The sequence below is a fragment of the Atractosteus spatula genome, chromosome 26, assembly GCF_055471065.1.
Source record: "Atractosteus spatula isolate fAtrSpa1 chromosome 26, fAtrSpa1.hap1, whole genome shotgun sequence".
In the NCBI taxonomy this organism is placed as follows: domain Eukaryota; kingdom Metazoa; phylum Chordata; class Actinopteri; order Semionotiformes; family Lepisosteidae; genus Atractosteus; species Atractosteus spatula.
In genome coordinates, this window is record NC_142731.1 from 8,484,947 (window position 1) to 8,497,984 (window position 13,038).

The 13,038-nt window shown below is 42.2% G+C and overlaps 1 protein-coding gene across 1 annotated transcript in view; it reads right to left on the reverse strand.

The window, feature by feature from the left end:
- The window catches only part of crhr1 (corticotropin releasing hormone receptor 1), an 88,954-nt gene extending 78,271 nt beyond the window's left edge, over window positions 1-10,683 (reverse strand). The window contains exons 1-4 of the mRNA XM_088905957.1: window positions 10,677-10,683; window positions 10,121-10,169; window positions 8,460-8,690; window positions 7,250-7,382 (exon numbers count right to left, since the gene is read on the reverse strand). Of these exons, the coding sequence (XP_088762083.1) occupies window positions 7,250-7,382; window positions 8,460-8,690; window positions 10,121-10,169; window positions 10,677-10,683 (420 nt within the window). The remainder of the gene's footprint in view (window positions 1-7,249; window positions 7,383-8,459; window positions 8,691-10,120; window positions 10,170-10,676) is intronic.
- Window positions 10,684-13,038: the final 2,355 nt, after the last annotated feature.

Below are 13,038 nucleotides of genomic sequence, written 5' to 3' on the forward strand. Positions count from 1 at the left end.
TAAGCTGCATTGAGCACTTATTCGCTCCAATGGACAGGTTCAGTTTTGTTTTGTAATATTTTTTCACAGATTCTGCACAAGATCGACTGTAAGCGGAGAGGCAGGCTGCGAACAGAAGCTCTGTATCTTTCCTGAAGAGCGTTGCTCTGTGCTCAGAGTTGTCAAGATGCCAGGGCATCGTGGGAAGGACAGTGTTTATGGTCAGCTCACTGGGGTTATCAAGCATCTGGTGTGTGGTTTTCTACTCTGCTGTAAAAGTCAGAAAGGAATGCCATTATACAAGGCAAATGAAGACTGCAGTGTGATGGCCTTCAAAAAAACTACAAAAGAAGATAATCTGAAAGCAATCATAGAAGAATTTGTGCAATTAATGATAATGAGTAAATCAACAGGTATATACAGTACATGACAGTCTGCCATTAGAGTGAGGTTCTGAATACCTTCACTGCTACAATCAAGATCTCTTTAACTGTGGCATAGCACGGTAAAGAAATGAACATTTTTATAGCATGGTGAGTAGAATATGAACACACAGACATTTGGTCTGATTTATATGCTTATACAATGTGTTGAACCCTGATTCCATGCTCTGCTAGCAGATGAAACAATTGGCTGAAAACTGCTGTTTTTAGGAGAAAATTGAGAGCCCCCAATTAATCAAAATGCTTCTTATGCTCGAGAAAGTCACTTGCAATTTACTCTTCATTAATTAGAAAATTGATGAAAATGTCTTGATGGACCATTTGCTCCAGGGTGTCTTGACATTTTTAATGAAAATAACAAAAAATGAAAACAAAACTCAACATAATTGCATGTAATTTAAAATGATAAATCGACAGAGGTGATGTTTTTTACACAACTGTGACATGAATTACCCTTTCTAGGGAGTGATTGCAAAACTTTCCCAATTTTATGTGCTACAAAAGCTGAATTCATCTTCCTCGGCCGTCCAAATTAAAAAATAGCGGAACGTTATGCGTTCACACAGAAATAGATCTTGAAGAAAGAGACTTGAATTTTAATTAGATCCCATCAGCTGCTCTGCATTTTTTTTTTTTACTTTGGATGGGGAGACCCATACAAATTCAAAAGTACATTGAGCTGATGTACATCTGATCAAGAGGATCACAGCTCTTCCCTTGCAACTATATTTATTCCCCTTTCTGCTTGTCACCTGTCATGCTCTGTGGGGTTGTCCCTGCAGTGGAAAGAGGGTTATATTGAGCTCTGGCCTCACACACCCTCAGTCATGAACAACCTTTCTCATGACCTTCTCTCTGTTAGTGCATTGCCACTTTCTCTAACTATCTATGATTCCAAAGGTATCTACAGGCACCCTGGTTCTTAAAGAGGTTAATTGACTCATTTATGAATCAACTGGACTATCAAATCTTGGTCCCGGAAGGTCTGCATGTATAGTATTCTGTTGTTTTTTTTAAAGTTTAAATGCCAGAAGAAGCTGTGTATTTGATCCAGTTAGGTCAATAATAATTTGATTTAGGCCATTGACAGCCGAGCAGTCCACCTACTGTAGTTCACGTCCACCACAAAATTCTGTTCCTGCCAGTTCATTCTTATTTAATTGGGGTAGTTGCTAGATTATGTTGTTGCAACTCACAACTGGTAGCCCACTGAAGCTAAGCAGCTGGTCAGTACCTGGATGGGAGACTCCTGGTAAGGTTGCTGCTGGAAGAGGGCCAGCAGGGGGCACTCACCCTGCGGTCTATGTGGGTCCTAATGAGCCAGTATATTGATGGGGATGCTATACTGTAAAAAGGCACCATCCTTGGGATGAGACGTAAAACCGAGGTCCTGACTCTCTGTAGTCATTAAAAATCCCAGGGTGCTTCTCTAAAAGTGTAGGGGTGTAACCCTGGCATCCTGGCCAAATTTCCCACTGGCCCTTACCAATCATGGTCTCCTAATAATCCCCATCTATGAATTGTCTTCATTACTCTGTTCTCCTTCCCACTAATAGCTTATTTGTGGCGAGTGTACCGGCGCACTCTGGCTGCACTTGCATCATCCAGGTGGGGCTGCACACTGGTGGTGGTGGAGGGGATCCCCGTTACCTGTAAAGGGCTTTCAGTGGAGTGTCCAGAAAAGCCTTATATAAGTCCAAGCAATTATTATTATAACACTCCATTTTGGAAGCTTAGAATGACTCCTTGTTGAGCAGCCCTTACAACTTCATCTTTGTAGAAACCACTTAGTAGGGTGAAAAAATATTTAAGTAAACTTAAATGAAGAATATCTGAGCAATCTTAAATGATCTGCAACTGCAGAGAGCTTCTGGGTTTCACTGTACAAAACGCTGGTGAGGACATAATCATGGCTCAGAATTGTCTCATTTAAATATATATTTGTTGTTTAAGATTTGTCTGTTTGCAGTGATTTGACTTGTTAATCAATTATTCCTTCTGGAGCCTTGAGGCACCATTACGCTATATCCCTTTGTCCAGCTGAAGGCCTTACCTTTTGAACCTGTAGAGGTTTTGAATTTTTTTTTGTTGGCAGGCAATTGCTTGAACATTTGTTTATGTGGTTTGTTCATTGAATGCATAAAGGCTTTGGGACCGACTCGAGGTCTCTTAAAGTAACCTCAAGGGAGCCAGGTTGCGCAATGGCTGGACAGATATCCATAAATGTCACTGCAAGGATATTTATGGCCAGCCAGAGGTTTAAAAATATTCAGCTGAAACTTCACAAAATGTCAGAGACAAACACGCATGGCCAAAACCAAACCACACATCATTAAAATGTCATTCACCACTAAAGAAGTGAAGGCTAGTGTGATACACATACACATACAGTGGTTGTGGTCTTTTTTAACAGAGAAGGAGCTGCAGGCAGGAACAGATTTTTAACGTGGTATTCAGATTAAAATACCAAACTCAAACATTCAATAACAGAGTTAAAAGAAACCCAGTGGCATAGGGCCTTTTCCTCCAGATAAAAATTCTCCGTTTCATGTTCTCTTGATTGAACAAAACCACATTTTAAATGTAAAAAAGAAATACAACAAGCAAAGAAAGCTTGCTTACTTTATCTTTCAGATAAAGTAACTTATGCCAGCACCTTAATCGCCCCGCAACTCACAGCTGGCAGCCCACTGGAGCTCAGCAGGTGTGAGCCTGGTCAGTACCTGGAGGGGAGACCTCCCGGGAAAAACTAAGGCTGCTGCTGGAAGAGGTGTTAGTGGGGCCAGCAGGGGGCGCTCACCCTGTGGTCCATGTGGGTCCTAATGCCCCAGTATAGTGACGGGGACACTATACTGTAAACAAGCGCCGTCTTTCGGATGAGACGTAAAACCGAGGTCCTGACTCTCTGTGGTCATTAAAAATCCCAGGGTGTTTCTCAAAAAAGAGTAGGGGTGTAACCCCGGCGTCCTGGCCAAAGTTCCCATTGGCCCTTACCATGGCCTCCTAATAATCCCCATCTATGAATCGGCTTCATTACTCTGCTCTCCTCCCCACTGAGAGCTGATGTGGGGTGAGCGTTCTGGCGCACTATGGCTGCCGTCGCATCATCCAGGTGGGGCTGCACATTGGTGGTGGTGGAGGGGATCCCCATTACCTGTAAAGTGCTTTGAGTGGAGTGTCCAGAAAAGCGCTATATAAGTGTAAGTAATTATTATTATTATTAAAGATGATACAGGCACTCTGTCTGCATAGTAGCTTCAACAGTGTTACTCCACACAATCTGTCAGATTTAGAAGTCCTTGTTTGCACTAATGTACAGGTTTATTTTTTATGGCAGTCTTCTCCAGCAAGTAATTTTAACCATGTTCCCTGGTGTAAAAAAAACTATTTAATAGTTTTAACGAAGATGAATGCTTTCTTGACTTGAGATTCAAGAGACTGGGATATTAAACAATAGGTGAACTCAGAGGGGATTCACACTGGCAACCTATTCATGAGACACAGAAGAGGTACATTCATTTCCAGGCAATCTTTTCATAATATCCTTCCATCAGCAGTCAATTGTTCTTAAGTGTTATTATACACTTTTTCACCTTTTTTGTGATACAAAAAAACTCTGCATTAAGTGATTACATTCTCCACAGACTTAACAACCATCTATTGCTTTATTATTTTTCATGCTAAGTAATATATTCCGAAAAAAAATCAACTTAAAATGAATTCTAAATAATGAACACGTTGAGTCAGAAAGTATAGAATCTCAAAGGAATATGCCTTGGGTCTAAGTGTTAATTACACAGTGATTTTGACAGATAAATTGCATTGGTATACCTAACAATATACGAACATTTATAAATGAGACAAGGGCATTGGGCCCATCTAGGTGGATTTAAAAAAAACCAAGTGGATATCTATTTGATGCAGAGCCATTTATACACAATTAAATACAGACTTGTAAAAAGAGTGGTGAAAAAGGTTATCATTCAAGCCAGTTTGCTTTCTTTTTAACTGACAAATGTGTATGTGTAACTATATACAGTATAATATAATTTTGGATGAATCGGCATGATATACATACATAGAACGGAGCAGACTCCAAGATGAATGAATAAATGCATATAAACCAGAAATTTAGAGACATCAGCTACTGTATATATTTAAGATGGAAAACCTTCATTTAGAAAAATGTACCATTAAAAAGCCTTAGATATTTAAGCTGACACTTCATAATCATCTATACAATGTGAGGAAGTAATTAAAAGGGGTTTTCGGGAATGTTTGGATACAGCAGATATAGTTAAAAGTGTATTTGGATGATGGGATGGTATGCTAAAATCATACAAAGCACTAGTAAGACCTCCTCTTAAATTATTGAGAACAATCCCAAATTACAAAAAATTCAAATCGCTCCAGAGAGGAGTGGTCAGATATATTCCTGCGCTAAAAAAGAATGTTCTATCCTGACTGTCTCAATGCTACCCTGGAACCCCCAGCTGCAGTAGTTTTGCAAAGAAGAAGAAAACGTCACCTTTCTCACAGTGCTTTATTTGCCAGTGCACACAGAAAGACGTGCCATTCAGCTGCCTTGAAAATGCTATTCTGGTTTTTGCTGTGTTCTGAGTTTTCTCCACTTCAGAGCAAAAGCTCTGATACGATCTGGGTTTGGGCATGTCGAAAAATGCTCCTTTGTGTATGTCATGAATCCCAAACTAACTTAAAGACTACGAAGCTCTTTAAAATAATAATAAAAGGCCAGAGATTGGACAGGAACTCGCACTTAAAAACGAGGAAAGCTGGTAAACAAGTAGAGTGTAATCAAATACATTACATTTAAGGGCAACTTGCAACTCCTGTGAGTGATGTTTTTCCTTGATTGTGTTGAATGGACTGTGCAAGTAGAAACAATACACTTAATCTTTTGGGAATGTCACTGCCACCTTATTTTGGGACGTTCATATCTGGGAGAAACAAACGGCGATGAAAACCAGCTCAGTCCCCGCCTGACAGGAGTGTGGGGGCGGTTTCAACGCCGTGCAGAGAGGTCAGCAGGTTAGTGAAAGACTGTGGAGAGGTGCACAGCTGTATACTGGTATGTGGGTGGTCAAGAATAGATCCATCTCCATTCCAGCCTACTGCCAACTCTTCGCTCCAGCTAATGATTAGCTGTTGAAGCAATCTTCAGTTCTTGCATTAATTAAGCAGTTTAGGGTCAGTCCAGTAATTGATTCATCGCAAGGTTCAAAGTCCTAGAAGAGGCACACAGTTGAACACAGTCAAGGTCCACTGCAACAGTTTTCAACCATTTTCCCTTGTTGTTAAAAAGAGCCTGTTAAATCCTGTGGGATTATACAAATGTTGAAAAATCTTCATTCAGAAGCCTCGCTTGTCGGATTAACTAAACGAACGTGCGGACAGTATGTAGTGGCTCTTTCCGAGTGTTTTCACTCTCTCACGCCTGCGCCCTGGGCCGCTGTACACACACACACAGACGCACACAGAGCCGCTCTCGGAGTGAAAGTGAAAACGCCATCGCCGGAAAGATGTTGAACTCGGACCCCTGACGCCGAAGAAAATATTACCTAAAGCGTACCGTGGCAGGACTGTTGAACTAATAAATAACGCGGCGTCCAAATGAGTTAGGGGCCCAGACTTCATGTTACCACTGACATTGCGGCTGCTTCTGCTACTTCGTACATTGTGCTATATGTTCATTTGACAATAACCTCAATTAGGCCTACTATAATTACTGGCATTCAAACTGTAAATGAAAAATCCTTCATCATTTATTTATTGGACAGACATTGTACATGTCGATACCGCAGGACATTGTGTTGTGTTCCTATGTTAAGTGTCGGATGCTTAGATATACATTTGTTTCGTTGCCACGGTCTTTGTCCGTAGCTAGCCTATCCAGTGGTAATATCGGAAGGTTGTTACACACTTAAACATTAGTCATGAACTTTTCCAATGGTAACTGATCGATCTCATTTTTGTTTCCACTTTCTTTGAGTCGCCGTGAGTACAGCTGTCCATTCTCATTAACAGTGATTCGGAAGGTTATTATTAATGTAACACATCAATTTCCCTACGGGATTAATAAAGTATTATCTATCTTATCTACCTATTACATAATAAAGTGGGCATAATCGTTTTATGATTGTACTCGGTGTTTAGCAGGCATTAACGTTTAACTTTTTCTAGGACGTTTCAATACGATGGAAACGCCGTTAAACCCCTCTTCAGACCTATTTGTTTTGAGTGTTCACAGCGAGCATCGATGTCTTAATGCTCCACCACGAACCACAAAGTCACGTCGGCTCAGAAATGAATGACATACTATCCCCAAGGCACTACGGCGAATTTCATGAATCAGCTAGACTAGTGAAATGTCTGGAGCTTTTTAGCTTTGAATAGGAGTGAGGTTTCACTACAATACCGTAGTATTGCGCAGAATGTTTCCGCAAAATTTAAATATAAAGAATATACAGTACAGCTTTTTGGCTAAACTTAAAAATAATCATTTAAAAAGATTCCCCCCTCCCCCATGCAAATATAAGTGCCATTAGATATGCGTTATTAGATGTGTCAGTTCATTCTAAACGTTGCCGATCACGATGCTTTCGAATGGAAGTTGTATTTCTAAAAATAAATACCAAACCCCTCGGTCTCTGTATTAAATTCTCCAGGTGCTGTTGATAAGGTTGTCTGAGTAGCAGGAAAACACCGGTCAGACCGTTAACCTCTGCTGTCGGCGCAGCGAATAAGCGAGCGCCTTCGCCCCTCCTGTCCGCATAGGACACCCGAAACCACCGGTACACACGACTCACCTGCAGAATCTGGGCGCAAAGCATTTTTCTGGGATTGTAACTGAGGTGGCACATGTGTCTAGCAGAAATGACAGAACTCTTGTCTTCACACAAAGAGATGTTTTGGGTGAAGTGATAGTCCTTCTTCTTTAGGCTGACCGGAGAAGATCAACGTTTCAGAGTCTGTGCTGGAATTACTGTTGTATTGAACTCACCAACACAGCGGTCATAGTGAGTCCCGCTAATTTCCGCATCTTTGTAATAATAATCGCATGGCTTTTTTTTCTTTTTCTGTGTTTCTGCATTAATAGCTCCGTCTAAAAAACGTGTAGACTACAAAAGTATCCAGTTTAAAATGTCCGCGGCCGTGAAATATCCCCAGTCATGTTACTGTGCATATCGTGTACAGTATGTACCTGATTTTAATCCTAAGCATTGGAGTCAGTTTTCGTACAAGAAAAACAATCTCAAAATCCTTTTCCTGGTTTCAGAGTTCATACGTGGAAAAATGGGAAATAAAAAAAAACAACTTTACATGATCATAGCAAAAGCTTCAGCGCAAGCAGTTTAATTTCTAGAGCGTTATACCGGAGTGTTTTACATTCAAAATAAGATTAATCGGTCTCCTCTCGAAATCCCAGCGAGGTGCTTGCTTATTGTAACTCCTCTTATCCTATCGCTGACCTACAGGCGCTTTATCTAATTCTCTGGATAATACGCGCTCCATAACTCGAGTTAATCTGTTTCGGTGAGTCCAAATTCATCGAGTTTAATGAATCCAATATGATACCCAATCGTATTAGGTGTATCTGTTTGCTGCTTATTATTAGTCATGCTTTTATTATTATTTAATTCCTCCAATCAAAGCTGGTGGTGTTTGTGGATGGTAATCGGTCACACGCTCCATGCATTCGTCCAAGCCTTCCAAAAAGCGCGCTGAAACGTTACGCTGTTTGTCCCTTGTTTATAGACTCACTGAAGGCTGCGACCTGTCCATCCGAGCCCCCCTGTAAGCCTCCGCTTCTTTCAGACAAAAGCAATGCCACAGTCGCCAAATTCTTAGCAGAGCAAGTGTCTGCACTCGGCAGTTCAGCCGGTAAGATTTCCGTGCCTGCTGGGACGTTATCCGCTTTGCCGCCCAACTCCTGTGCAGTTTGTCGCTGACGCTCGAACAGTCCGGATGCTCTGAGCTGTCGGGGATCCTTCACAGAATAGCTCCTAACTCCGGCACGTCCGGAGACCGCATCGCCCGGCGAGTCCTCCAGGGGGGCCACGCTTGCGCTGCTGCCTCGGGGCTGAGGGTATCAGCGGGGGCGCCCGGCGTCCTGGCTGGGAATCCGGTGACCGGGGCGACTCCTGCCGCAGCCTGTGGTCATTTGCTCCGCCGTGCGACTTGAGCGCTCCCGCTGAGTGAGAGCGCTTCTCCAGACCCCCTGCACCACTATCACTGTTGAACTGCGCCCTTAAACCAGTTTATGTTCTTCATCTTAATGTCTGTCTTTTAAACTCTGAAGGATGTCCCTGTCGCGATCTACAAGGGTTTTGATGTTTACAGTACAGTTCGCTTTGGGTACAGTATTAACCAGTTCCCGATTCCTGGTGTCACCCGGCGTTTCAGTCGGTTGCAAATATCACTCCCGGTCCATGTTTCTGTGTCTGTAGTAGAGGTCTGGTGTCTTAACTAGTTTTATCCCGTCCTCCTGCCAATACGGGAGCTTACTGCGCACTGAGAGCAGTCGAGCTGTGCAGCGCGTATAAGACCACTCCTATCTTTATTCTGGGGCAAGCTATATGTTACCATGGGGATCTCCTACCTATTTCGGTGCCGGCAAACCTGACAGGAGCTCAGGAATTGCTGTTACCGTGTTGTTTTATTTTTATCTGAATAAACGGATAAGAATAAACCCATTGATTATTTGCAAATATAAATCAGACGCTGATTTCACACCGGTGTTTCGTTTCTCACCTATCAATAACCCCCCGGCCCTTGTCGATTTAACGAGATGTACCAGAATTTGAAGTCCGTAAGCGATTAACCAACATTCAACATGTTCGTTTCACGATTCCTCGCTGCGCAGAACTGCATCATGTTGAGACAGTCGTGTTGGAATTTACGGCAACACGCAACGGGATATAATTTTCCTACCTTCGCCACAAACTATGAAATTAGGCTCCGGGAAATTGTCACAGCACAAAGAAACGCGGTGTCGATGTCTGTCCTTTTATCCCCAAACTCCGTTCGGCCGATGCTATTTCATGTCCGATTTTATTTAAAATGTAAATGTACATATCGGAATATAGTGTATACAAGCATTCTTCATATACTAGGAGCGTCGAAGCAGTACTGTAGGTCTTCTTGGTGTCGGGGAACGCCAGCTATGAGCCTAGGAGACCGATGTTAGGGCTGTGAAGATTAAAGATTTCTCCAAGCCCATAGTTTCTCATTTCACCTCTGACGGCCCTGATCACACTGATCTCTCCGTCTGAGCTCTCAATGAAGGGTTTCTCAACTCCCACAGCAGAAAGACATCAGAAACAAAAATTATCCTGAAACCTGGTTCACACCTTCTCTCAACGACAGACTTGTTTTCGTGTAATCTTCTCTATTCACATGCAGGTTCCGACTTCACCCCTCTCTTCACCCCTCTCCACCTGAGCGGCCTCCTCCCCTCTCCCAACTTTTGTTCTCCTGTGCTATTTCATCTTTGCTGCCTGCCCTGTCTTCCTCACACCCGAAGAAGGCTCCACAGCCGAAACGTCTCTTTTCAGCACAGAAGTAAACCTATTACTTGTTCTTCATGTACTTCACCTTGAAAACATAATCTAAATAGCGACTTTTTTTTTAAAAAAGACCGTTCAGAGGCTTTAGGAGAGCGTATCGGTTAAAAGTACGTGCGGACGCTTGTGGCATGTTCTCCGCCGGCTCGTATCTCATCTGAAGCTGTCGTAAAGCAAAAAGGCAGTCCGTCAGAGAGCAACTCCTCTGACATTCCATTAATTATCCCCCCTTCAATTCGAGGGTTATGGATTTTCGATCCCATCTCTTTCAGAAAGTTCTCTGCTCATCATCAACATCATTTTTCAAATCGTCTTGTGTTTCAAGAGACACGCTGTACTTCTTCCACCTGACGGAATATTGGTTGAATGGATTTTTTTTTTTTGCATGGTCTTGAAAACATTTCTGAAGTGCACATTATCATTAACTGATTACAATTCATTACATTAATTGCTTACTTCGAATACAATAACATTTGTAAATTTACCGATTAACCCACAGGTTGCGTTTGAGCTAATGCTCGATTATAGTCATTTATTTAAAATAATTATATAACTAATACCAATATAATAGAATTATAATAGTTGTTTTTTTAAATTACGTTTACCAACACGGGATTTGCGTTTAGCCTATTTTCCTGGGGTGGGTTATTAAAGCCGAACTATGCTTTACCGTTCATTTCGCGTTCAGTTTCCAAGAAACATCAAATGTCTTGGTAAACGGAGAAAAGTAAAATCGGAGTCTCTTCGGAATGATCATAGGAGCACATGAAACCAAACGGGCTGAGAGAAAACTGCAAAACGGAAGAGTTCATTTTCCCCGGAGGAGACTGGTAGAAATTCTGGAATAACCTGATGTCTACAGTATAAGAAGGCGGACACCTCCTTTATCTTTTAAGTTCTTGTATAGAGCCGACTACCTGCAAATTGCTTTGTGTGTGTCAGATGTTGTGGATTGGAAAGCAAGCTATATACTACCCAGATGATATAGAGTTCTGCCAAACTGTTTCACCCCGAAAAGCCATTTAGTATTCTCTTGCGGTTCCCGTGAGGCATGCTGATATAAATTATGTTGCTATCGTGCTACTTTAGAAAATGAAGGAAATCGCTGATGCCTACCTGCAGTGCCTTTTGCTCAAACAAATGCTTTGATAGTTGTTTACTCTTAAAGTGTCTCATTATCAGCTACTCCGCGGTGAAGAGCGATAATGCCAGAAATCGCACAAGGCTGTTCCCAGGTGTGAACACCTCTGCACTTTGTGCTGCGTTAGCACGATACCTAATTAAACTATGGTGGTGGCGAATTTAGGAAATGTGCTGCATTGTTTGCTCTAAATAAACCACGAGTGTTTCAAGGGTAAAAGAAAAATGAACAGAAATCTTCTGTTGTTCTTTGTGTTTTTTTTCCCTTTTTAAAAAAATAATAAATCTGAGTACCAGGCAAGCCCAGGTCCTGGCGTTTGTTTAAAACAGTTCCAGGCTATATTAGATGACAAAGTTTTTTTTTCCATTAGATGACAACGTCATGGGATGCGCCTTCTCCTTAAACCATACTGGGCAAACATCCTGATATGGAAACCCTGCTTTGTTTGCACTGTGATTGGCCTCCAGTCGTCGTGTCCTTTGGTGTCTACACCTATTGCTACAACCCCAGGGTACCTGCCTGCTTAGCACATCCAGCACCAGCACCCTGAAGAGCTGGAGAAACTACTGAATTGGTCCAATTAAGCCAATACAGAGTTTGCTTAGGCGCTTAAGTGCAAAGCTGGAACAAAACCATGCATGTACACCAGCCCTCTGAGTTCTTAATTTTATACCCCTGATTAGCTGTGAAAATAAACATGATCTTATCTTAGATCTGTAGGTCTAGTTAGGGACATCATTTTAGTAACTGATCAGCTAAGTATTCCAACTGCATCAGTCAGAAGGCATGGGACTCTCCAGGAACTGCAATGCTATAAAGTAATGACAAGAGTTTGCTTCAGTTTCCCAGTAACCCAGGGCTCTGTATATGAAGGAAGTCAAAGAATAGCTTCCAGGCCTTGCATACAGCCGGGCTGGTTTTATAGTTATGTACAGTACTTAAGCTTCTTGCAGATCAATTAAATAATGAATAATGTAGCACAACTCTTACTCCTCATGGCTGAGAACAGGAGAGGGTGATCGTGGTAGTCCTGGAGGGCCCGTGTGTCTGCAGGTTTTTAATTGCAACTCGGCTCTTAATGAACCCAGTCAGCTCATCATTGGCTAAAGTGGACCACTCTGGTGCTGCTGCTGCTTTGAAGAACCGTAGAAACCTTACAGCCCCCCCAGGACAGGGATTGCTTTGCTTTAGAAGCTCAGCAGTTGGGTTCCTTCAGGATGAAAAGCATTATATTAATGTAAGGAAGTATCCTTAATATCTCAGCCCTGGTGCTGAAACAAACACGACTCTTCTTGTTTCTGGTCCAGTTGAGCTCGTCATTATTAACCCCCTTATATGAAATAGAATTGCTTGAAAAGAACTATTTAAACTGGGTTCTGTACTCAGTCCTGCAAACACATTTTGCACGGATTCATTGAGCTCAGCCTCATTCAGTTGCTCCAGTGTTTAAAGCCTCCTGCTGTCTAACCACATCTTTAAGGTGTGAACCAACTGTTAAAAGTGACCAACGGCATGGACAAAGAGCTGAATAAGGACATCCAGAAATGAGTTTCTTCAAAAAACAGACCTTTTTCTTGCAAATTCGTTTTCGGCTATAAAACTGTAGATTCCAAGTTGGGTGCAATGATTGATAAGTAATGTGAAAACTTCAGCTTACTGAGGGGCGTCTGAGGACTCTGCTGGAAAACAGGCCAGCGGACGCTGGGATCAGAAGGATGTGGTTTAGGGTGCTCTGTGGTAAACCATTGTTTCTGGTTTGATGTCTTTTGATCTCTCACCACTTTTACCAACATTCCGATGGTTCCAGCAGAAGAAACAAATCCTGTTTTGGTCCTAGCAGGTGAGGACCGGAGAGCTGGCAAGCTTGCACATCACTCTCATGTCTCGTGTG